Genomic DNA, 25,976 nt, shown 5'->3' with positions numbered 1-25,976 from the left:
GTCCAGGGATGTATAGTTGTGGTTTAATGTCAGAAAATGAATGAACATATTTGCTGGTTTACATATGTTTTGTTTCTCTCCTAGTTCAGTCAGGTCGTACACCAACTAAGCGACCGAAAAAACTAGAAGAACTTTCCAAAAGTAAGTTTGATGGGTTTATTTTCAGTCTCCTCAGGTACACGGAGTGTCTAGAAACACAAGCAAAGTCAGCAATAGTGTGTCATAATACGATCTCAGAAGGACAAGGGCAGCAGACGCATTGACCACCACCAGTTGCCAGTTTCTTTCTATTTCACTCACCGTCCTGATTTAGAAATATATCGCCATTCCTTCAGTGTTGCTCAGTCAAAATCATGGAGCCCTCTCCTTAAGAGAATTTTGGAGGTACCTGCACCCCAAGACCTGCTGTGGTTTGAGAAGGCAGCTCACCACCACCTTCTCAAGGGCAGGTTGAGATTATCAATACATGTAGTTCCCACCACTGATGCCCACACATTGAGAATCAAGTTTTAAAAGGGCACACTTAACGTAATCCCAAATTCTTAGTATTGCTATCATAACCATTTGGCATTTGAAAGGTCAAGTCTATCAGTGATATAGATCAGGGAACAGACGACATTGCTCCAAATTGTATATGAGAATGAAGCCATGTTAGGATCTCCGTTTTTGATTGTTGCCATCTGGATAAGGTTGTTCCCTGTGGCTCTACGTGTAGTGTTGTGTGTTAGAGCAGGAACTGGCTCCATTCTTGAAGGCTGAGAGCCAGTTGCTGTAGCATTGATGCCCATCGAGTTTTGTCGTCCAAGGTGTCAAGACACATGTTAACCTGTCTTTGTGTTCTCATGATGTGAATGGAAGTTTACTAGGAGGTTCATGGGAGCAATGGGATTTTGGGGAACTTGTCCTCAGAAGCCTGAAGGGGGCAGGGCATATTAGTAGGGTAAATAAGAAGGCATTTGGGACAATTTAGCAGTCAAGGCATAGACTATTAGAGCAGGGAGGTTATAATAGAGCTGTACAAGTCTTTGGTCAGGCCACAGCTGGAATTCTGTGTATGGTTCTGATACCACACCAGAGGAAGAATGTGATTGCACTGGAGGGGGTGCAGAGGACATTGCCTGGGATGGAGCATTTCAGTGATGAAGAGAGCCTGGATAAGCTCAGGTCATTTTCTTTGGAACAGAGAAGGTTGAGAGGTGACCTGATAGAGATAGAAAAGATGATGAGGCAATGGACTTGTTAAACAGCAAACAGGGTCATTGAAAGGCTAGTTACAAGGGGACATAATTTTAAAGTCAAAGGAAGGAAGTTTAGAGGCGATTTGAGAAGCTTTGTCACCCAGAGGGTGGTGGGAATCTGGAATGCACTTCCTGGGAGGGTAGTTGAGGTGGGAAACCTCACACCTGTTAACAGTACTTGGATGAGCACTTGAAGTGTCATGTTGTTTGAGGTTTTGGGCGTAGTTTGGGAAAGTGGATTAATTTTGGGAGTAGTGTATTTTTGGCAGTACAGACTGGATGGACTGAAGAACCTCTTCAATTCTTTTTGATTCTATGATTCTCAGAGAAATTAGCGTGGGTTGGCTTTTAATCTGAGCTTTGAAGGAAATTCCAGAGCTTAAGGGCCAAGCAATTGAAGAGTCGGTCACTAAGTGATTAAAAGATAATGACGTGCTGGAGGCCAGAATTGGTGTAATGTATAGATTTCAGCGAGCTATAGAATTGGTGGAGGTTGCAAATATCAGATATGTTTGAAGACAAAGATAAGAATTTTACAATTGAGGAGCTACTGGTTGAGAGTCAGTGCTGATCAGTAAGCAAGGGGTGATGATGGATGCATTGAACTTGGTGCAAGAAAGTCTGGGCAGGAAGCTATTGGTTGATTGCAAGTTTAAAGAGCTTGGGAGGTGACAGGCTCACCAGTGGAATTTTGGAATGGTCAAGTCTATCAGTGACATAGATCAGGGAACAGACAACATTGCTCCAAAGTGTACATGAGATTGAAGCCATGTTAGGATCTCCATTTTTGGTTGTTGCTGCCTGGATAAGGTTGTTCCCTATGGCCCCATGTCTTCACTTGTAGTGTTGTGTGTCAGAACAGGAACTGGCTTCATTCTTGAAGGCTGAGAGCCAGTTGCTGTAGCACTGACGCCCATCAAGTTTTGTTGTCTAAAGTGTCAAGACACATGTTGACCTGTCTTTGTGTTCTGATGATGTTGTTATTTGTGGGACTTTTATACTGTGCTGTGAGATTAAGTCTCCAATCAGTGATACCACTTTGACAAAACTATGCGTTTAGAACAATCATTTACAGAAAGTGCTGGACACTGTCCCATCGAAAAGTGGGAGCTGGAATAAATCAGTGTTTTCCAACACATAAGCCACATGTTGTTAATTGTAAATCCAGATGTGGTTAATTATATTTCTGATTAGTATGTAATCTTGATACTCACATTTGCATAGTGTGTGTGAACTCTTAATCTTTGGCACGTTAGTTGGTAAATCGCTACAATGAAAAGGAGAAGATGCAAATGCTTTTCTGATTGTTATGAGTTTAAAATGTCCTTATTGCTGAATGTTTATGTTCATCCATTAAGTTCGTTTTTAGTCTTTCATGGGATGTGGGTGTCACTGGTTGCGCTAACATTTATTACCCATCCTTAATTGCCCTTAAAATGGTCGTGGTGAACTGCCCTCTTGGACTACAGCCCATGTGATGTACATAGACCTTCAGTTCCATTCAGGTTGGAAGTCCAGGATGTTGACCCAGTGACAGTGAAGCGACAGCAACATTATTCTACATCAGGAAGGGGTGTAGCTTAGACAGGAACTTACAGGAAGTGATGTTCCTACGTATTTGCTGCCCTTGTCTTTCTAGGTGGTAGAAATTATAGTTTTGGAAAGTGCTGTTGATCGAGATTCATTGAGTTGTGGTAACGCATCTAATGGATGGTTCATATCCTTGCTACTGTGTGGTGATAGTGGAGGATTCAATTGTTTAAGCTGATGAATAGGGTACCATTCAAGGGATAAAAACAACGACTGCAGATGCTGGAAACCAGAGTCTAGATTAGAATGGTGCTGGAAAAGCACAGCAGGTCAGGCAGCATCCGAGGAGCAGGAAAATCGACGTTTTGGGCAAAAGCCCTTCATCAGGAATAGATGACTTTTGCCCGAAACATCAATTTTCTTGCTCCTTGGATGCTGCCTGACCTGCTGTGCTTTTCCAGCATTACTCTAATCTAGACACTACCATTCAAAGGGGCCAATTTGTCCTGGATAGTATCCAACCTCTTGAGTGTTATTGGAGCTACAATCATCCAAGCAAATGGAAAGTATTCTATCACACTCTGACCTGAGCTGTCACCTTTTTTATACTGATAAAACCTTAAATTAACTTGGTGCAGTGACTTGAAAAGAATTCTGCAATATACATTTTAATCACTTGAAACCTGCACCTCCATTCTAATTGATTAAAGACTTAATAGCTATCTAGGTTTGTTCAGTTCATTTGGGTCAGTTGTATGAGCGTTTGATCTTTTACTTATAAATTTTGTATCTGATATACCCTCTCTCACTAGCTACTTGCAAAAGGAGCAGAGCTTTGTAAGCTTATGCTTTCAAATAAACCTGTTGGACTATAACCCGGGGTCGTGTGATTTTTGACTGTATATTTTGTGCCTATTCACTTCCTTCCACTTCACCTGATGAAGGAGCAGTGCTCTGAAAACTTGAGATTTTAAATGAACCTGTAACCTGTCCAGTCCAACACCAGCACCTCTACATCAAAACTGTTTTCCTCGTTCTTTCACTGTCTGCCTTCCCATTACTTTAAGTCTGTGTTCTCTCATTACACACCCTCCTGTCTGTAATTTTCTTTTTAGTTGTTTCATTAAAACCTTTAAGATGTCAAGAACCCCAGACCAAGTTTCCTCTTCACTGCCTCAGTTCCAAATAGAACAACTCCTCTTTCTTTAGTTTCTTCTCATTACCACTGTTTCTCAACCCTGGGACCAATCAGGTGAAGCTGCTCCACTCCTTTCACATACTCTATACCTCACCATTGGCTGGGATGTTGTGTCATTGTATTTACTTTGAGTGTTGGTGTTATGGTTAATCCTCATTAAATCCTGCTGTCAATACAGCCCCCTGTTGGGGTGGCATGGTGGCTCAGTGGTTAGCACTGCTCCCTCACAGCACTAGGGTCCTAGGTTTGATTCCAGCCTCAGGCGACTGTCTGTGTGGAGTTTGCACGTCTTCTCTGTGTGGGTTTGCTCTGGTTTCCTCCCACAGTCAAAAGATGTGCAGGTCAGGTGAATTGGCCATGCTGAATTGCCTATTAGTCCTTGTGTTAGGAGGGAAATGGTCCTGGATGGGTTACTCTTTGGAGGATTGGTTTGGGCTGAAGGGCCTGTTTCCACACTGTAAGTAATCTAATCTAAATATTTTATTCCTCCAGAGTGCTCAGCCTCTGCAGTTGCCGATTTGGTATTTCTCGTTGATGGATCATGGAGTGTGGGCAGGGCAAATTTCAAAAAAATCAGGGAATTCATCTACTCCCTCGTTTCTGCATTTGAGATTGGAGAAGATAAGACCAGAGTTGGAATTGTGCAGTACAGTTCGGACACAAGGACAGAGTTTGACTTAAACAGATACAATCGGAAGCAGGAGCTACTGAGTGCGATTACTAATCTTCCTTACAAGGGAGGCAATACAATGACTGGTACAGAACATTATTTTTATCTCGCTTTCAAGTACTCCAGCTATCTTATAAACTGTGATTTAAAGTCAATGTAAGATGAAAGGTTAGGTATAGATGCTCATTCAGCGAATGTAATGAATATTTGCATGTGAGTTGGAGGCTGAAATCTAATCAAGGGGTTGAGGTAGTTTATGTATCAAATAATGGATGTGAATTAAAGGCTTGAAATTAATCAAAGAGTCAGGTCATATGGGGAAATGAGAATAACATAAAGGCATTAATCTCAGGAGAGCTGAAATGTCTGTTGTGGATTAAAATGTATTGAATACCGTGACTGATTTGAAATTGTCTAATGTTTGGTTTGTAGGTGAAGCCATTAATTACTTGGTACAGAACACCTTTAGTGAAACTGCTGGAGCAAGAAAATCCTATCCCAAAATAGCAGTCATCATCACTGACGGCAAGTCCCAGGACCCTGTGACAGAAAGTGCTGAAGCTCTACGCAATATCGGGGTTGAGGTATTTACATTAGGTGAGATGCTTTATACCTACAATTCTTTCTTTAACCCTAAAGCCACACTTGCCTAGCATTGCACGCAGACTGTAGAGCATGGAAAGGAAAATGACCATCCAGCCCTATCAACCTCTTCCTTCCACAGCCTGCATACAAACCTCTCTATCTGAGACTCAACATGCTGAGTGTCCTGTGGAAAACGTCTGTAAAGTTTCTCGCTTTGCTGCCCAAGATAAATAAACTAGACTATACATCCAATCCTGCATCCAACCTTATATTCCCACAAGCTGCTGCTTTCTTTGGCATGATGTCTAATGTCTTACAATGTCCACATCTGTCCAAGACTTGAATAGTTCTCCTATATCTGGGGAGCCTCTCTGGCACCTTCTTCTCACACTCCTGGATAGAACACAAAATAAGGCTTGTTTTCTCAATTTGGAACTGTCTCCCTACCTACAACCCCAATCCTCTCTCTCTCACAACCAGTCTGCCCTTTCATTTGATCCCAAGTCAGATGTATCATTGCTCGTCATCACTTTCTTTTCTCATTCACTCCAGGTTTTAGTTGTGACACCTAATGCACTGTTCCTTCCTCTTTCTCTTTGTACTGCCTTCTGCTTGGAATTACGCTTTTTCAGAAATGAACTAGTGCCGAGCTCCTCAATGCCTTTCAATGTTCTGCCTTGCTGTGTGTAAATTGGTTGCTGCATTTGCTTCACTGCACTGGTGACTACACTTCAGAAGTACTCCATGGGTGTAAAGTGTTTTGGGGCCTCTGAAGGTTGTGAAAGGTGCTATGTAAATACAGGTCTTTTTTCCCCCTCTTCTGTGTATGCTCTAAAGGTTTCTAAATGTCAAGCCTGGTGGCACCCAATTTAGTTTTCCTTGATTTGCCCTGTGTCTTGTTCTTGTTATCTTTCTGAAGTGCGGGCTGCTGAATTATATCTGCCTGTGAATACTTTCTGTGCATGTTGAGATCTTTGGCTTTTTTTCTTATGACTTTGAACTATGACAGAAACATGAAGGCATCCAACAAAGCACTGTGAGCATGGATGATTAAACTGTCATGAAACATCACTTGTCGGCTTTCCTCCAATGCCATGCTTTGAAAGAATCAGCGCAAGCCTTTATTTGCTCCAAAACCCTTTTGCTTTCCCTTCCCCAGGTATAAAAGGAGCTGATTTGGATGAATTGAAATTGATCGGCTCCTCCCCCCTAAACAAGCATGTCTTCAAAGTGGCAGACTTTGACAACATCCAGGATGTTCAAAATGAAATAATAAACCTGGTGTGTTCTGGCATCGAGGAACAACTCAGCGATATCGTGAGTGGGGAGGAAGGTAGGATTTATTAATAAGAGGGAAAGAACTTCTTCCTTTCCATTAGAATTAAACAGTAATTTTACTGGAGTGTCGGATGTTGAGAGGTTTATAAAATAATGAAGAGTGTAGATCGTATGATGGTAGTTGTCTTTTCCCTCGGGTGGGGAACTTCAAGACCGGGGCAACATTTTTAAGGTGAGAGAAGAGAGATTTAAAAAAGACATGGGAGGCAAATGTTTTACACAGAGGGTGGTTCGTGTGTGCGATGAACTTTCTGAGGCAGTGGTGGATGTGCGTTCAATTACAACAAATAAAATACATTTTGATAGGTACATAAATAAGAAAGGTATTGGATGGCCAAGAGCAGGCAGGTAGGGCTAGTTTAGTTTGGGATTATGTTCAGCATGGACTGATTGGACAGATGGGTCTGTTTCCATCCTGTACGACTGTATGACTCAATATACTCAGGTTTGTGCAGAATGTTCCCAGGGTTGTGAGTTTGGAGGTGGGAGTTGGGAATGAAGTTTTTTATTGATTTGCTCATGCATTGGGACTTTGCTGATTAAGCCAGCATTTATTGCCCATGCTTAATTGGCCAGAGGGCTGTTATGAGTCAACCACATTGCTGTGGGTCTGGAGTCACATGTAGGCCTGACCTGATTAGGACAGCTGCTTCCTTCCCTAAAGGAAATCAACGAGGCAGATAGGGTTTCCCCCAGAAATCAACAATCAGTTGACAATCAAGGGTTTGGAGGCAGAGTCACTTAACCGGAAATGCTAATTTTGATTTCTCTCTACAGATGCTGCCAGACCTGCTAAGCTTTTCCAGCAATTTCTGATTTTTTTTTTGATTTACAGCATCCATAATTAATTTGCTTTTTAAAAAAATCAACAACAGTTGCATGGTCATTATTAAACCCATTGTTCCAGACTTTTTAAAATTCAAATTCCAACATCTGCCATGATAGGACCTAGAACCTTGCCTGAGTCTTGGGATTAATAGTCTCCCCACCCATGGAAATGGCTCAGAATAATGAAACAAAGAACTGCAGATGCTGGAGATCTGAAACAAACTAAAACAGAAATTGCTGGCGAAACTCTATCGGTCTGGCAGAAACAATATTGCAAATCCAATGATTCTTCATCAGAATGGTTTTGTCCATTGCCAATGCTGCTGTTGCAATGGCAGTCTCATGGAGAGGTTTTCTGATAGAGGCCTTTAAAATTGTGAAAGACCTTGATAGGGTAGATGTGGAAAAGATATTTTGGGGAAGTCCAGAACCAGGTGTCATAACTAGGAGATCATCATCAATAAGGAATCTAGAGGTTTTTTTAAAATCAGAGTGGTGAGAATATGGCACACAGGGAATAGTTGAGGGAGTAGCCATGTGGAATATAAACCGAATGGTCAGTTTCTGTGTTGTAGCATCCATCCTGATAGATGAAGTCAATCAAAGACTGAACTCTTAACATCTACATTACATGTTCAGAACATTTCTTGGGAAGTCTTTTCATGTTGTAATATTTTTCTGCAATCTACAGTGGTGGAGCCACCTTCCAATCTACAAGTCTTGGAGATTGCGTCTAATTTCATGAAGCTCGTCTGGGATTCATCTCCCAGTCAGGTCACTGGTTACAGAGTCCATCTCATTCCCATGGTGGCTGGCATTCCGGAGCAAAGCGTCAATGTTGATGCCAGGACCAGGACAGCCGTGGTCAAAGACCTTACTGCTGAAACCGAGTATCAGGTTAATCTGTACGCCATGCGAGGGCTAGCATCCAGTGAGCCTGTATCACTCATGGAAAAGACACAGCCAGTCAAGGAGTCAGTTGGTAAGTTGCCATTGTTGTCCTCCAAGATTCAGTACGCATTTAGCAGACCCATAGACAAAATACCAAGTTACTTCCCATTGTGGCCATGCACTGACACTGAACAAAGGAACAGAAAGATAGATAAGGCTTTGCAGAGATGGTTTAAGAGTCATATAACTCAGATGGTTACTCTTTTGAGGAGGATTATCAACTGCAATGATTCATAGAGTGAACTAAACACAGGAACAAGAAGGGAATTGTTTTAAAAAGTGGAGTCAATGGGAGTTGGGGAAATTCTCTGTGGTCTTAACTAGCATGAGGAATCATACCTAGAACAAGGGAAGTCATTGTGAATGGTGGAGGCCAATCATGCCATCTCCAGGTTATCACTGCAGAGGTTTCTGAAGGTAGTGTCCTGAGGCACTCATCCTCAGTTGCTTCATCAATGATCTTCCCTTCATCATATAGTCAGAAGTGGGAATGTTCCTGAAGATGGAACAATGTTCAACAGATGCTAAAGCATGACCCAGTGGTAATTTTATCATGAAGTGGGAAGACTGTGGGTTGTGCCTTATTCAAACGCAGAGGAAAATACAAAAATAAGACCTGCTGGTACACTAACCTGTGCCATATAGTTGTGGTGCGGACTTCAAGAACTAATTGACAATAAGAAGGCCCTGCCATCTTAAATGGCATCAGATGTTACACACAGAATCATACAGTACAGAAAAAGCCCTTCAGTCCATCTACCCTGTCACCAAAAGTACTTCCTGAAGAAGGGCTCATGCCCGAAACGTCGATTCTCCTGCTCCCTGGATGCTGCGCTTTTCCAGCAACACATTTTCAGCTCTGATCTCCAGCATCTGCAGTCCTCACTTTCTCCTACCAAAAGTACACTGCCAAACATAGTGGTCCTACTTTCCTACATTAGGCCCATAGCCTTGCATGATATAGTTAAAAATCACACAACACCAGGTTATAGTCCAACAGGTTTATTTGGAAACAGTGAAGGAGCAGTGCTCCGAAAGCTAGCGCTTCCAAATAAACCTGTTGGACTATAACCTGACATTGTGTGATTTTTAACATAGTCGACCCCAGTCCAACACCGGCTCCTTCACAACATGACTTGCATGATATGACCACTTCAAGTGCTCATCCAAGTACTTTTTGAAGATTATGAGAGCCTTGCCTTAATGACCCTCCCAGTTAATGCATTCCACACCTTCTGGTTGAAGCTCTATTCATCAAATCTTCTCTAAACCTCCTGCCTTTAACATAAAATTAGATCGTCTTGTTGTTGACCCTTTGACTAAGGATTACATTAACTTTCTATTCCCCCTTATAATGCCCCTCTTAATCTTATACACCTCCATCAGATCCCCCCTCAACCATCTCTGCTCCAGAGAAAGCAACTTGAGCTTATCTTGCTTCTCTTCCTCGTTGAAATTCTCCATCCCAGACAACATCCTGTTGAGGGTCCTCTGCACCCCCTCCATTGCAATCACATCCTTCCCTCACAGTCTTTTCATCAGAATAGTACAGCATACAATCCTCTGATAGAGGTCTTTAAGATCATGAAATTGGAAATGAAGTGAAGGTATTTCTATTTGTTGGGAGGTCGGACCAAACTATCATCAATAAATATAAGAGCATCACTAATAAATCTAATTGGAACTGTCTTTACTCAGAGAAGGTAGGAATTTTAAAGTTGTTAGTTCAGGGAGTAATTGACTTGTAAAGCAGTCGACATATGAGGGAGAATGATATGGAAGGACATGTTGATGGAGTTAAATCAGATGGGAGGAGGACTATATGACATCAACAATGATCAGATGGGCCAAATGGCCTGTTTCTATGTTGTAAACTCAATGTTCCATAGTATCAATGACGATCTCATTTGTCATGAGATGATCAGAAAAGCTATTAAAAATTTCTTAGTATCAGAAAAAAAAGTGACAGTGGATTTTATCTTTTGATCCCTGCAGAATGTACCCTGGATGAAACCACACAAGCTGATGTTGTCCTGTTGGTGGATGGCTCCTATAGCATTGGCCTGAGTAACTTTGCTAAGGTCAAAGACTTTCTGGAAACCTTGGTCAAAACATTCCAGGTTGGTCCCAACCGCATCCAAATTGGCCTCGTTCAGTACAGCCGGGAACCCCATACAGAGTTTACCCTCATGAGACATCAAACGCTGGAGGATGTGCTAAGCGCTATACGGACTTTCCCCTATAGGGGAGGCTCCACCAACACTGGCAGGGCCATGACTTACGTGAGGCAGAAGGTCTTTGTCCCAGAGAAAGGGGCTAGGTTCAACGTGCCACGGGTGATGGTGCTGATCACGGATGGCAAGTCCTCCGACGCCTTCAAGGAACCTGCCTTGAAGCTGCGAGATGCTGGGGTGGAGATCTTTGCGGTGGGCGTCAAAGATGCAGTGTTTAGTGAGCTGGTGGCTATCGCCTCGCCTCCTGAAAATACTCACGTGTACCAGGTGGACGATTTTGACTCCTTCCAGCGAGTGTCAACGAAGCTGACGCAGACCCTATGTCTCAGGATCGTGGAGGAGGTGAAAGCCATCAGGGCAAGGGGTGAGTGAGTGAGCGGGATCTCTGCTCAAACCATTTACGTGGCATTTCATGGAGCAAACTGTCCCCCTGCTCAGAAAACACAAGAACTGGGATAGAAATTTGTCTCTGGCATTTGCTTAAAAGGGGTGGTATTATTTTGACTACCTGTTATACTCACTTCCTGCATGGAGTTATATGAATGGAACTAAACATTGGGCCGGGCTTCTGTTAAGTACCACAATCCAAGATTAATTTCTACTCAAGTGCTTGTTCTGCCCAAAGATTCAATCAAAAGGTGTGTTAAATTTTCAAAAAATGCATTTCAACTGTTCTCACAGCCTTGAAATAGCACCATCCATATAATCACAATAATCTTGATGTGTTTGTTTAAAATATCTCCATTCAATATTTGAAAAACTAATTAACAGATTCATGGCCAGCCTGTCAGTATCCACTGCAGTTCCTGTATCGTTGGTGCATCACAGTAATGTTTAGAAAGGGTATTCCAGGATTTTAACCCCAGCAACACTGAAGGAACAGTGCTGTTGTTCCAGATCAAGACAATTCAGAAGCTTATAGGGGAACTGGCAATTGATGGTCTTCCCATACGTCCGCTGCCCTTGTCCTTCTAGATGGTGGCAGGTTGTGGGTTGGAAGGTGCTGCCTCAGATGTCTTGACAAGTGACTGCAGTGTATCTTCTGTATCTACACACTGTGGCCACTGTGCATCAATCTTGAAGGGAGTGAATGTTTCAGGTAATGGATGGGTTGCTGATTGGGCAAGGATAGAGTCTTGAGTGCTGTTGGAAATGCACTCATTCAGGCAAGGGGGAGCATTCCATCACACTCCTGACTTGAATCATGCGGATGGTGAACAGACACTAGGGAGTCAGCAGGTGTGCTACTTGATGCAGATCTCTCAACGTCTGATTTGCTCGGGTCACCGTGCAGCTTGGGTAGTAATTGGTTCAGGCAGTTTTTTTGTGGGTGGTCACCCCTCATATTTGATTGCAGCATTCAGCTAAAGTAACAAATAAATGTCTCACAACTGTGTTAATAGGCAAATTATTAATATCACATAATATTAATTCATGGCAGGAACACCTTGTTGGTGACTATTCAGTGTGACTTACTTCTTATCCTAGAAGAGATGGCAATGACATTTGGAACAAGTGAATGCTCCCATTAACAACAAATCCCTACAGTATGGAAACAGGCCATTTGGCCCATCAAGTCCACACTGTCCCTTAGAAGAGCATCCCACCCAGGACCACCCCATCCCTGCATTTCCCATGGCTAATTCACCCAGCCTGCACATCCCTGGACACAATGAGCAATTTAGCATCCCCAGTCCACCTAACTTGCACATCTTTGGGCTGTGGGATGGACCCCACGCAGACATGGTGAGAACATGCAAACTTCACACAGACAGTCGTCTAAGGCTAGAATTGAACCCAGGTCCCTGGTGTTGTGAGGCAGCAGTGCTAACCACTGAGCCACTGTCAGGCTTTTCTTTGAACAATCAACTTTTGATTTTCCTTTTGCCTTATTGATAAATGTTGGTGCTCAGGTTAAACAGCTTTGATCCAGCAACGTGAAATGACCAGAAGACATAGGCCAAATAGTGTACTTCTATTCCTATCAGGTCTCTTCTGCCATTCAGTGAGATCATGTCTGATCTGACTATCCTCATCTCCACTTTCCTGCCTTATCCCCATATGCCTCGATTCCCTTACTGATGAAAAGTTTTGAAAAATGTGTTGCTGGAAAAGCGCAGCAGGTCAGGCAGCATCCAAGGAGCAGGAGAATCGAGGTTTCGGGCATAAGCCCTTCTTCAGGAATCAAAAGTTTGTCTATTACACCCTTGAATATGGTAATGGTATTCAAGTGAATGTGAAAGTGTCGATTTATGGAATCAGAGATAAGTTATCATTGAAAGCCTTCTCAATGATGGGCACAAATAGACAATGAAACATTAAAAATAAGGTCTGATCATTCCGACAGAACCAGTAAATAATTGGTGTCTCTTTCTCTGATTGTAGCCTTCACGGCAGCCACAGATTTGAGGACCTCCGAGGTAACATCTCGCAGTTTCCGAGTGAGTTGGACCGGAGCTGGCCCAGATGTCCTGTCCTACCTGTTGAAGTATAAAGTAGCAGTAGGAGGTGATTTCACTTCCATCCGGGTGCCTGCAGACCAGACGACCAGAGTCCTGACTGACCTCTTGCCTGAAACGACCTACCTGGTCAATGTGATTGCAGAATATACTGAAGGCAGCAGCCTTCCTCTAGAAGGAGAAGAGACTACTCTTGAAGGTATTGTATGGCTGTTGTTTTCAGGAATGGAGTGGTAATTATCTAGAGAATAAGCGTTTACATGCCATCATTTGCAGTTTGAGAATTCAGTCTGAATGTAAAATTTCAGGCAACACTAAAAACTACTGTGCTTGTTTTAATAACTATTTGGAGATAGTGAGGACTGCAGATGCTGGAGAAGTCAGAGTTGATAAAGTGTAGCTCTGGAAAAAGCACAGCACATCAGGCAGCATCCAAGGAGCAAGTGAGTCAATGTTTCAGACATAAACCTTCATCAATTTTCTCTTTGCTTTGCTTTTATCTGAATTGTATCGACATTAATAATAGGCCAGTTATTACTTCTTGATTTTTTTTTTGCCTTTCTCAAAGCATTTTTTGCTATTCAGTTTCCTTATGTCTGAAAGTCTGTGATACACTCTTAATACTATGATTACCCCTCTGTAATCTTCAGTTCAAACCATACAGTGTGAGTGTAAGGTTTTATGCAAGTGTATGGACATCACTGAGGGTGCCTTCAAGCAGGACTGTTATGCTGTTCCTCACTCAAGTAGCCTCTTGCCAATCTTTCAATGGTAACTGCCCCATTTTGAACAATGCTGATGCTTTGAGGGCAGTTTGCATTCCTTGAAGATGTTCATACATGAAACCACAGCCTGCCCATGCAGCTATTGCCACAAAAGTGAAATGTATTTGATTCAGTGGTTGCCAGATTATTTCATGACTTCCCACCCCATCGCACATCAGCATCCATTCAGAAACTCTCCGCGTGTTTGGTGCTGCCCATGCCCATTCTCCCCTTCCTCTTCATCTGCAAAAGTGCCTTTTGGACATCACACCCTGCCCTTTGCAACTGCAGCATTTCATTTCCTTCCTCCCTTCAAAATAAGGCTTCCAAGAATTCTTCTTTGTACTTTTAGATTCCTCTGCTAGCTTTGTTCATCTACAAACTATATTAAATGTCTTTCTATCTCTGAGCAGTTTTAATTTAAGCAATTTAACTGTATTTACAGTACTCTGCACTAGTTAGCATTTCACAACTCCCCTCTAATTCACAGTTTTCTTCTCTTATCCCTTGAGGAGAGTAATCGCTGAAAAGATTGGTTCTAGGCTATTGAAACTTTGCTGCTGCTCCTGTGAAGATTTTTAGGAAAAAGCTCATAAGATTTGTCTGCGATTTTATAATCTTTCCTTTATCCCATGTAGTATTTCTATACACAAACTTACAAAGCATACAAATCCCAATTGTAATCACACATGAATATGCACAGATGCCAATGTGGGCACACACCAATAATGAATGCATAAACATGCATGCACACAAAGACATGAGTGTACACATACCAACATACTCACTTCAACATACATGAACACTAGCATGTGCACACATTAGCATACATACAAGCAAGCCAACATGTCCATAGACATCACAAATGCCCAATGTAAATATCCTAACAGGCAATCATGCCAATGCATGGGTGCAAATAATATTTTCCAGCAGGGTAGAGTCACTAATAATTTAATGTAGGAAGACAAATTGCTTCTCCTTGTTGCTTAGCTGAGATTCTGGTACCAGTTCACATGCTCAAAAATATCTCCTGAGATCAAGTAATCGAACCCTGTGATGTCTCCAAATCTACATTACACATCAGACCATCTGCTAACTTAACCCTACCACCAAAATGCTCATTGTTACTCTTTACCTTGTTGCTTTACATAACTGCTAACTTTCATATCAGTTCAAACCAGACCAGAACTCAGATGAACTGTGAGATGTGAAATCTCCAGGGGCTCACTGCAATCATCTCCTGGCAGGCAACACCAAACAAAGTTGACTCATTTAATCTCAATGATGCCACATTCTCTGTTTCTTGCTTTGTAAATGGTCTCGGGGTGGTGAAGGGAAGGGACGAATGGTTGTCATTGCTGCCAGCAAAGTAAAAGCATCAAGTGCCTCTTAGATTAAACTGAAAGAAACAACAGAGCCAGTCAACTGTGAAGTTTAATTGGAGAAAGCATTATAAACCACCACTTTGAATCAACATCGCAGTGACTTGAGAAAAGGCCATATCTGTTTGATTAAAAAATGGTGCGGATCTTGGATGGAAAGCCTGCTTTGCAATCTTTCCTCATAACCTGCGTCTCCCGAATAAAATCAAACTAAACAAAATGAAATTGCTTCAAGAGGGTTTTCACAAAAGGTGGAGCGATATAGATTCTGCCACTGGACTGTGTCCTCTGCTGAATCTGGATACACTCAAATCCTTTCAATGTACTTGCATCCTCTTCACTCTTATTCCCAAGGTTAACATAAACCCTAAGGAATTAGTGGATGTCTTGCAGACCTTAAGTTTGTATGATCTGTCGTTCAATATGATGATGGGTGATCTGTATCTACCAGAGATTTCTGTAAACCTAATGATTCTACAACTTAACCCCAGTACTTGCCTTAGGTTTTCTATAAGTACACAGTGTGAGAGTGTAGGTGATGAGGAATCTGGACTAGGAGTGAGATTGAAACCAATCCCAATAAAAGTCTGTCGTTTTGCATGAAAAAAATGTGCAACTTTTAGTCTTTCACTAGAGAAAAACCAACCACAAAAGTTGTTGGATTTTTGTTTAAACTCACCTGGCTCCAAGTAACTTCCTTAAGGAAAGGGAACTTGGTGCTCTGATGCATTCTGACTTCTCTGTAAATCTCATTCCCCTCTGAAATGAGCAGAGGAAGTCACTCAGGTCAGTTTTATGCCACTATAGAGAGATAGGACAATGCATCTTGTGAGGCCCACTTTTCAATATCACGTTCGTCGATAAAATGTTTTGTGTGATACAACTGAGGTTTGCAGAATTCTGTAGGGTTTCTTAGCCTTGGTTGTACCAAGAGATTCTACATTCCTTGCCTAGTTCAAGTAAAAACAAAAGATTAGATTCCCTACAGTGTGAAAACAGGCCCTTTGGCCCAACCAGTCCACACTGACCCTCCGAACAGTAACCCACCTAGATCCATTTCCCTCTGACTAGTGCATCTAACACTATGGGCAGTTTAGTATGGACGATTCACCTGACCTGCACATCTTCGGATTGTGGAAGGAAACCGGAGCACCCGGAAAAAGCCCACACAGACACAGGGAGAATGTGCAAACTCCACACAGACAGTCACCTGAGGCTGAAATTGAACCTGGGACCCTGGTCCTATGAGGCAGCAATGCTAACCACTGAGCCACTGTGGCAACATGATTACTCAGCATGATTACTGTATGAACAGTGTTCATTCATAACTAGTGATATTTATACAACCTGTCAAATTAACTTCAAATACACAGAGGACATCATGGCTACATTAATTTATTGTGCTCCCAGAGTGTAGCTGTTACTTTTAGGTGCAAATTTGTGAACGTTGTTATTTTAAAACAGGTGTAAACTGGCAGACTAAACTGTTTCAAATGTTTCTGGTACCATTTAAAGTCTTTCACGGTAAAAGGTCATCAATTGAGTGTGTATTATTTCTTGACACAACCGACCAGGGAAGATCTTGAATTTGGGTGATCATGTTGAATGGATGATATGTTTTGACAACCTCTTGGGTTTGTCTACCCAATTTCATCCACCAAAGCTAACCTCCTTTAAAGAATCACAGAAATGTTATAGCACAGAAGGAGACCATTCTGCCCATCATATTTACACTGGCTCTCCAAATCAGAGTTTCATTTAATATCACTTTCTTGCCTTCTGCTATGACTGGATTCCTTGACTCCATTTGAATATTTTTTAGAGATGTTAGTTCAGTGTTTATTTAATGCATGTTTCACAGTTGTCTTTCTCTTAAAGTGTAGTTATTTATTATCCAGTCAATCTTTGGAAATCAATAAATTGCTGCAATTTATTTTGATGAACATCATCATTCCAAGTCCCTTGAACATATAACTTGGTCTCTTTGCTTGGAGCATTCTGATCCTTATTACCTGGATATAATAACATATCCAGCAGAGCCTAAAATAGACCAAACAGTAATTTTCTCCAAACTAGTTAACAGTTGCTCTCTGGCAGTGCACAAGGTGCCAGAATTGGTGAAAGTTCTTGAAGGGTAATTAGGCTGCAGAAGGTTACAGAAGTTAGGGTGGATGATCGGTTTTAAATGTAAGATTAACAAGTTTAAGTAAAGGCATTAGAACAAGGAGAGATATTGTCAGATATTGAGTATTGGGGTGATGGTGAACAGGACTTGATGCAGGACAGCATTAGGGCAGTAGAGTTTGGAGAGAAGCTGTCCAGGAGAGCCTTTCCCAAGCAGTAAGTTGGGGTGAGATCACAGAACTTGTCCACTTCGTCACAAGAGTGTGGGTAGAAGAATGAGAATAATGAGCGATTTCAGACAATTGTTTGAAGAGAAACATTTTCTGTATCTTTGCTGTAGTTGGATATTGTTGACCAGAATCCAATTTTAGTAATTAGTTCACCTTTGCAAAAAAGTCAAGATTCCATTAATTATTGAACCTTCTCCTGGTGAAGCCTTTCTATCAGCCATGTGTGTGTACTACACCATAGAATCATACAATCACGACAGTATGGAAGCAGTCCATTCGGCCCATCAAGCCCACATTGACACTCTGCAGAGCATTTCACTAAGATCTGGCCCCCTAGCCTATCCCTGTAACCCTGCATTTCCCATTGCTAATCCATCCACCCGACACATCTTTGGACTATGGGAGGAGACTGGAGCACCTAGAGGAAACCCACACAGACACAGGGAGAATGTGCAAACGCCACATAGGCAGTTGCACACCAGATGGACTGCAACTCACCACTACCTTCTTAAGGGCAGTTAGGAATGGGTAACAAATTTTAGCTTTGCAAGTGATGTTGACATCCCATGATCTATTAAAAGAAAATGAATATCATTTACAGCAATTGTGGGCAACCTCCATGACAATATTCATAATCCTGTCTTTCTTCTTTCCTGTGAATGTACACTCTGTAACGTCCTATGTAATTTCCACCATCACTTGGAAAAGCTGCGGGGTTAATAATATTATAATCTGCACTTGCTTTGTTAGAAGCACTTAAGTACATGCCAAATGAAATACCAAAATGTTTATCATTTTTCAGATTTATTTATCTAATCCCATAAAATATAAAACCTGTGCTACTGCAAACCTGTTCACTTAGCTATCATATCCCTTGAGGGATATGATATCCTCTTATACCCTAGGTACCTTTTCAAAGGGAGTGAGCTTGAATTACATTTAATATTAAATTAAAAATCTTGTTTTTAGCATTATTGAAAATCATTGTTGTTTCTATAGAGGAATAGTGGCTTTAATTTTGTATAAGTATGTGAAACTCCCATGTAAACAAGTATCTATCCTGTTAATAATCAATGCCAACAAGTCATTCAGTTTATTTATGTGCAAGAAAAACACAGTTAATTCTGTTTTTTTAAAAAAATTGTCAAAGTACTTATTGCAACTGGCTTAGATGCAAGTAACATTATCTTGGCTCCAGTCGTTGGTGTCATGGGGGTCTACAAACATATTTTGGCAAAACAATCACTTGAACATCGTACATAAATCATGTAGCAGTCAGCAAGAAAACTTCTAATTTACCCTTGTACTAGAGCATAGCAGCTGATGTGCTGACTGTAGTTTATAACTCTGACCTTGAGATGCTCTCAGATCATATGGGGAATCAGGCATCATGTTGCTCACACATTTTGCTAAATCCATTGCATTCACTTGTGGCTTACATAATGGTATTGTATAATATCCCTGTCCAATATTTGAGCACCCTAGCCCTCACATGATTGCTTGTTTTAGGCTGGGTACATTTATGCAGAAATATCTTGGGCTCAAACAGATAATTAATATCCAAAAAAAATCAGACAAGGATTGAACAGGAAGAAATTGCAGATCTATGGTGAAAGAGAAATGGCGATAGGACTAATTGGAGAATATTGTTAAAAGACCCAGCACACACACAATGGGCCAGTTGGCCTTGATCTGTGCCGTAGAATTCCAGAGTTAATTTTTTTTAAGAGCCTGCTGCATTTTATTAAGGCTAGCAGACTAATGCATTGTTAATTCAGTTGAAAGGTAGAACATCGTTCATACCCAAGCTATGATTGCTGATTCAGGATGTAACACTTGCAACAGTCAAATTCCCAAAATTAAACCTAGAGACCAGACTATATAAAGGATCCCGTTCTTAAACCTAGTTTTGAAGGACTTAATCCTTTGGTGGGGGGGGGGTGAACAGACTGTCTGGGCTTTATTGTAAAAATGTGAGACTTGTCAGCTAGGTCATAGAAGGAATACTTGATTCTTCATACATATGATCTGAGTTTTGTTATTTATTGCGAAAGGTATATTGTAAAAAAAAAGTAGGGAAGTGATGCTGCAATTGTACAAGGCATTAGTGACTGGTGTATTGCATGCAATTTTGGTCCCTTTATTTGTGGAGTGATGTAGTTGCACTGGAGGCAGTTCAGAGGAGGCTGACTCAATTGATTCCAGAGATGAGAGGTTCAGTTATGAAGAGCGATTGATACTGGGTTTTAGAAGGATGAGAGAAGACTTGATTGAGGTAGATAAGATGCTAAAGGGAATTGACAAGATAGACATACAGAAGATGTTTCCTCATGTGGCGCAATCTAGAATGAGAGGTCATTGTTTTAGGAAAATGAGTGGCAGATTTAAAACAGAGATGAAGAGAAACAACTTCCCTCAAAGGGTTGTAGATCTGTGGATCTACATACTCCAGGGCATGATAGATGCTGGAACACTGAATAAATTTAAGGAGGAGATAGATTTTAATTAGGAATCGGTTGAAGGGTTATGGGGAGCTGGCAAAAAAGTGGAGTTGAGGCTGAGGTCAGATCAGCCATGATTGTATTAAATGGCAGAGAGGGCTGAAGGGACTGAATTACATACTCCTGCTCCTGTTCTTTTGGGTTAAAATGTTCTTTAAAAAAAAACAAATAAATAAATTAAGAATTGAACCAGTTTTTTGTTTGTTGAACGTGCAGAACACATGTGACGGAGTTCCATGTTTGAGGGTTTTAATTGAGATATAAACATGTGAAATTCAAGCTAATTGATAGCTGACTGAAATCTGGAATATCATTGCCTTTTTATTAATGTATCCCCATAATATTATGGGCTGTCTGATGCATCCTGGTTCACGAACATAAGCAACACGTTTTGTGAAATGGTGCGTGAATTATTCGGATTTTGTTGCCTCAGATCTAGCTCCTTAACCAGCAGACCACTGGTACCCCTCTCTGTGGAGCCCATGTGATATTTTCCTTGCTATTAACAATGCTGTTTTTTTTCTGTGTTTCACCACAGAGGTTGGGTCACCGAGTAACTTGGAGGTATTGGATGAAACCACAGACAGTTTCAAGGTCAGGTGGACAGCTGCTCCCGGGAATGTTCAGCAATACAGAGTGGCGTACAGACCAGTTTTGGGAGGCGAGAGCAAGGAAGTGACTGTTGGAGGTCTGGAGACATGGACAACCCTCCAGAACCTGCTCCCAGACACCAAGTATTCAGTGACAATTATACCTGAATACCAAACTCTTGTTGGTCAACCGCTAGTTGGAGAAGGCACCACTAAAGAAGGTACATTTCACACAAAATTATTAAATTATTAAATGAGAAAATTTAATAACCTCATCAGAATAAATTTTTAACAAGTTTACACAGTGGAGTCAGGCCACACTGGGGGGTCCAGTTGGTTCAGTTGGCTGGAAGGCAAGAACGTTCTTTTGAATAATGCTGAGCGCAGCTGTTTGATCTCCATTCCAGTTTAACTAGACTTGGGACCTGCCAACATGCCCAGCCCCTGAGAGTGGGAGGGAGTGACTAGCCACCCCTGACGAAAGTAACAGCCCAGGATGGATCACCAGCAGTCAGTCAGCCCCAGACTTGCCTTCAGGCAGAGCACAAATAACATCAATGCAACAATCGTTGAGCCAGTTAAATCCCAAACATCACAGCCCAACTGTCGTGCCCTGCTGTTGAGAGAAAATCGTGTAGCAATAAAATAACAACACTGGCCATATACTACTGGGTCTACATCTTGACCTAGAGAGTGGCGTCTCATGGGATCCTCAGGCAAAATTAATAATTACATATCATTTCCCAGCAATTAACTAATGGGTATATCCATGGTGAGGGTCGGCTAGAGTGACAACAATAGTGCAGTTCAGTTCCCACACCAGTTGAAGGTGCATGAAGGTCCTGCCTTCTCAACCTTGCTCCTGGTCTGAGATGTGGTGACCCATTACCTACTACTATCGTGCAATAGAGTTATATTCCTCCACCACAATTATTAATTGCTCTTGAAAGGGACACAAATAGAGGACAAATGATTCTTTAAGACCACATGCGGGCAGTACCATTATATACTGCACCCAATTCAGTTAACCCCTTGATGTAAGATTCTGAAAAACCTTGCTCTATCCTTTACTCCTCCAAAGGTAGATGCGTTGGAAATATGGAATCACATGCAGCGTTAGACCATTTTGATAGATCGCAGTTCTTAGCATGAAGTTTCCCTAGCCTAACTTTATAGGGAAGGTGATCAGGAAGCCAGGAGCAAACTCTCTGTCAGACTATGATGAAACTGGTGTCAGCACAAGAAGAGAAACTGGAACCAAATTGGATCATCCTTTTATAAACATCGCTGTAACAAACAAAAACAAATGAAGAAATACTTGAATTATTTCAAGATGGTACCACATTCATAGATGTTGCATGCTGTCCAAATGTCATTATGATTATTTGTGTGTTACGATTACTGCATCATAACCATCCCCAGGTATCTGTGATTATGCTTAACATATGTGCAGGCAAGAGATGTTTATTGTCAATAGAAGGGAGATGAGTGGAAATTATGTAGTGTTATGATTACTGAAGTCTGGTCATTTTCAACATTGTGAAACTTTTAGCAATTTTATCTGCCAAACATTACAACTTATTATAGTTTTGGGTTATTGGGGATGTGGGGATGGGGAGCTCACAGTGGAAATCTCACAAAGAATGCTGTAAGACACAGAATGGTGGGGCAGGGGTTGTAGACCAGAGCCCAACATAGTGCGAGGAACAGGGATAAAAAAAAATTCTCCTGACAGAGCAGAAACGTCAACATTTCTTACAGCTATTGATTCTTGCAACTTAGGGGATGGGAGGGAATTCTGTGATAGGGTTATGGTTCAATCCTGGAGGCAACGGAACATGTAGGAACAGGCAATTTCAGGGCCTTGATAAAATGAATTTCTGGTTGCAAAGTAAAATAAAAATAGTATGCATTTTTATAAATTTCTTGTATGCAGATGTTAATTATCCAGCCCAAACCTAGGCAGGTGAAAATCTTCATCTGCTCTATTTTATCCCGCATTATGATGCCAATGCATCATGAAAGTGACTGTTAGCAAGTTTCCTCTCCTGCGTTTTGACACGTTAAGGAAATGTGAGATGCAAAAGACACCGAGGAAAGATTTGCAATTTTACTGTTTCTTTGTACCAGCTGCAGTCCAGTTAGTAGCAAAGATGTTTCAAGATTCTGGCTTTAAGTCTCATCCCAGGTCCTAAGCACAAGATTCCAGGCTAACACATCATTGCTAACACTGAGGGTGTGCTGGACTCCCTGAAATGCTTAGGCCATGACTGAACTCTCAGCTCACAGTTGAAAAATACTTTGGCACTCTTTTGAAGAAGAGCAAGAGGGAGTTAACCATGATGCTCTGGGTACTTGTTTTATTCATTCATGGAATGTGGGTGGCACTGACTAGGTCAGCATTTATTGCCCATCCATAATTGCCCAGAGGACAGTTAAGAGTCAACGACATTGCTGTAGGTCTGGAGTCACATGTAGGCCAGCCCAGGTAAGGATGGCAGTTTCCTTCCCTGAAGAACATTTAGTGAACTAGGTGGGGTTTTCCAATAATCAACAATGGATTCATGTTCATCATTAGATTCTTAATTCTAGATTTTTGTTTAATTCAAATTCCACCATCTGCCATGGCAGGATTCAAGCTGAGGTCCCCAGAACATGACCTGGGCCTCTGGATTAACAATCCAGCAATAATACCACCAGGCCATCCACTTGCTGTGCATGTTTCCTGCATAACGCAAGTGACTACACGTCAAAAATTAGTTCCTAACTCTCAAGCACTTTCAGATTGATAGTACTGCTCGAACAAATGGGACATAAATGCAAATCTCACCTTTTCCTTATTTATTTCAAATCCTTAGGACATCCCAAAGCACTCCACTGTTGATGAAATCCATTCGTACTCAGTGCTGTCATGAACGTCGTGACCAGGAATTATTTAACTCATTCATGCAGTGTGGGTGTTGCTGGCTGGCCAGCATTTATTACTGTCATTGGTTGCTCTTGAGAAGGTGGTGATGAGTTTGCAGCAAGCTCTCAGAAAGAGCAAGGCAATTTATATTTCTAAAATTACATTTTATTGCATAAAATTTGGAGGAATACATTCCAAAATGTTGCAAGTTTCAGAAGGTGCACCAAAATTCAACTCATCTCCGTACAGCAAGTTCTACCCTTATCATAGAATCATAGAGTTTTACATCCCCTAAAATCTACACTAAATCTACAGTAGTCCCACTTCCCAGCACTAGGCTCATAGGGACTTCAACTAGGAGAAAGTGAGGACTGCAGATGCTGGAGACCAGAGTTGAAAAGTGTGTTGCGCTTTTCCAGCACCACAATTTTCATCTCATAGGGGCTTCAATACAATTATAATGGCCTTAATATTTACAATATCCATTCCATGTCAAGCATATACAGCCTGTAGCAAAACGTTTTTGCAGTATAAATTAACTTTTCTCCCTCCACCATGTTCTATTCCTGTTCACCTCAATGCAATTTTATTACTCTTGATGTTCACAATGTATAGTTCTTGTTAAATACAAAACCTGTGGCACTCTATAGATTCCAATTCCTTGTCTAGTATAGTTACAAAGCCTCAGAAAGAGCAAGGAGATAAGTGATCAGGTGACCTGCTATTGATGATGTGGAATATACTGGAAGAATGTCCCTTCTTTTCTTCAGATCTTTTGCCCCTACCCAAGCTGTCAGACAGTTCAGGTCACAGACCACATCTTGAACATCAGAGATCAATGACTCAGTGGTTAGCACTGCTGCCACACAGTGTCAGGGACCCTGGTTTGATTCCACTCTCTGTATGGAGTTTGCACATTCTCCCCGTGTCTGAATGGGTTTTCTCCGGGTGCTCCTGTTTCCTCCCACAGTCCAAAGATGTGCAGATTAGGTAGATTGGCCATGCTAAATTATCCATAGTGTCCAGGGATGTGCAGGCTGGATTGATTCAACTTGGAAGTGCAGGGTTACAGGGGTGAGTCTGGGTGCAACGCTCTTTGGAGGGTCAGTTTGGACTTGATGGGCTGAATGGCCTGCTTCCATACTATAGGGACTCTATGAGACTCTTTCACTAAGGAACAGGTTAGGTGCTCTCAGATGGAGCTTGATCCCATGTTTCCCTCTTTTATTCAAATCCTGAAGCAGCCTGACTCCAAGGAACAGGAAAATACATGTTGCTGGCTTTAAATAAAACTCAGCTGAGCGTTTTCTCATATTGCAAGGTAATAGGATACTTCACAAAGTGGCAGATGTTGCATATTTCCTTTGAAGTTTATAAAGTTGCATGACATTCACACTTACCCTTTTGGGAAGATTCCTCTGCAGGACCTTCTGAGAATTCTGGGCGGGTCCCCATTAAATTGCAAAGTGGGTGTATGTTTCTATGTGTTACTGGGCTGAGCATTGATGTCTCTGTTCGTGCAAGCATGTACAAATAAAAAAAAACAAATTGCGCTCAATGTGCATGGATTATTAACCACATTACCACAGGATAATGCTTGCGACAAAAGGAAAGGATCTTAAAATGTTGACTGATTCAGTGAAGCTAATTAGTTCAGCCTAACTTCAGTCACGTTAGAATGGTTAGAATGTTGCAGTGGTTTGGGGCTCTTGTCTCTGATTGTTATCCAGTTAATGTTAGACCATAAGATCAGAAGGAACAGGATTAGGCTATTCAGTCCATCGAGCCTACTCCGCCATTCCATAGGATCATGGCTGATTCAACATTCCTGACATCCACCTTCCTGCTCTTTTCCCACAGCCCTTGGTTCCCTGATTAATTATGAGTTGATAACATCAGCAGTTTGGTAACTTGACTTCAGCTTCAAAATATCTGGAAGCAAAGAACTGGCGCCAGTAAAAGTGGACATGACACTGTCCAGTGGTCATAAAAATCCATCTGCTTCCATGTACTTCAAAGAAAGAAGGTTTCCATCATTATGTGGTCTGGTTTATATAGCGTCATAGAGAAGTACAGCATGGAAACAAACCTTCAGTCCAAATTGGCCATGCCGACCAGATATCCTAAATTAATCTAGGCATATTTGCCAGCACTTGACCCATAACCCTCTGACCCCTTCCTAGTCATATGCCCATCTAAATGCCTTTTAAATGTTGTAATTGTGCCAGCTTCCTGCACTTCCTCTGGCAGCTCATTCCATACACACACCAGCTGAAAATGTGTTGCTGGAAAAGCGCAGCAGGTCAGGCAACATCCAAGGAACAGGAGAATCGATGTTTCGGGTATAAGCCCTTCTTCAGGAATGAGGAAAGTGTGTCCAGCAGGCTAAGATAAAAGGTAGGGAGGAGGGACTTGGGGGAGGGGCGTTGGAAATGCGATAGGTGGA

The 25,976-nt window shown here is 41.7% G+C and overlaps 1 protein-coding gene across 4 annotated transcripts in view; it reads left to right on the top strand.

Annotated features, from left to right (window-relative positions):
* LOC122552587 (collagen alpha-1(XII) chain-like) overlaps positions 1 to 25,976 on the top strand; it is a 264,538-nt gene that overhangs the window by 17,817 nt on the left and 220,745 nt on the right. For 3 of the 4 annotated variants that reach the window (XM_043695311.1, XM_043695313.1, XM_043695312.1), the window contains exons 4-11: positions 85 to 141; positions 4,459 to 4,722; positions 5,069 to 5,233; positions 6,381 to 6,554; positions 8,079 to 8,369; positions 10,334 to 10,936; positions 12,958 to 13,230; positions 20,571 to 20,843. The exons of the other annotated variant lie outside the window; for it this stretch is intronic. In XM_043695311.1, the coding sequence (XP_043551246.1) occupies positions 85 to 141; positions 4,459 to 4,722; positions 5,069 to 5,233; positions 6,381 to 6,554; positions 8,079 to 8,369; positions 10,334 to 10,936; positions 12,958 to 13,230; positions 20,571 to 20,843 (2,100 nt within the window). The remainder of the gene's footprint in view (positions 1 to 84; positions 142 to 4,458; positions 4,723 to 5,068; positions 5,234 to 6,380; positions 6,555 to 8,078; positions 8,370 to 10,333; positions 10,937 to 12,957; positions 13,231 to 20,570; positions 20,844 to 25,976) is intronic. 4 annotated transcript variants of the gene reach the window in all.

This window comes from Chiloscyllium plagiosum, chromosome 9 (assembly GCF_004010195.1).
Source record: "Chiloscyllium plagiosum isolate BGI_BamShark_2017 chromosome 9, ASM401019v2, whole genome shotgun sequence".
In the NCBI taxonomy this organism is placed as follows: domain Eukaryota; kingdom Metazoa; phylum Chordata; class Chondrichthyes; order Orectolobiformes; family Hemiscylliidae; genus Chiloscyllium; species Chiloscyllium plagiosum.
This window is presented reverse-complemented; position numbering and strand designations above follow the sequence as displayed.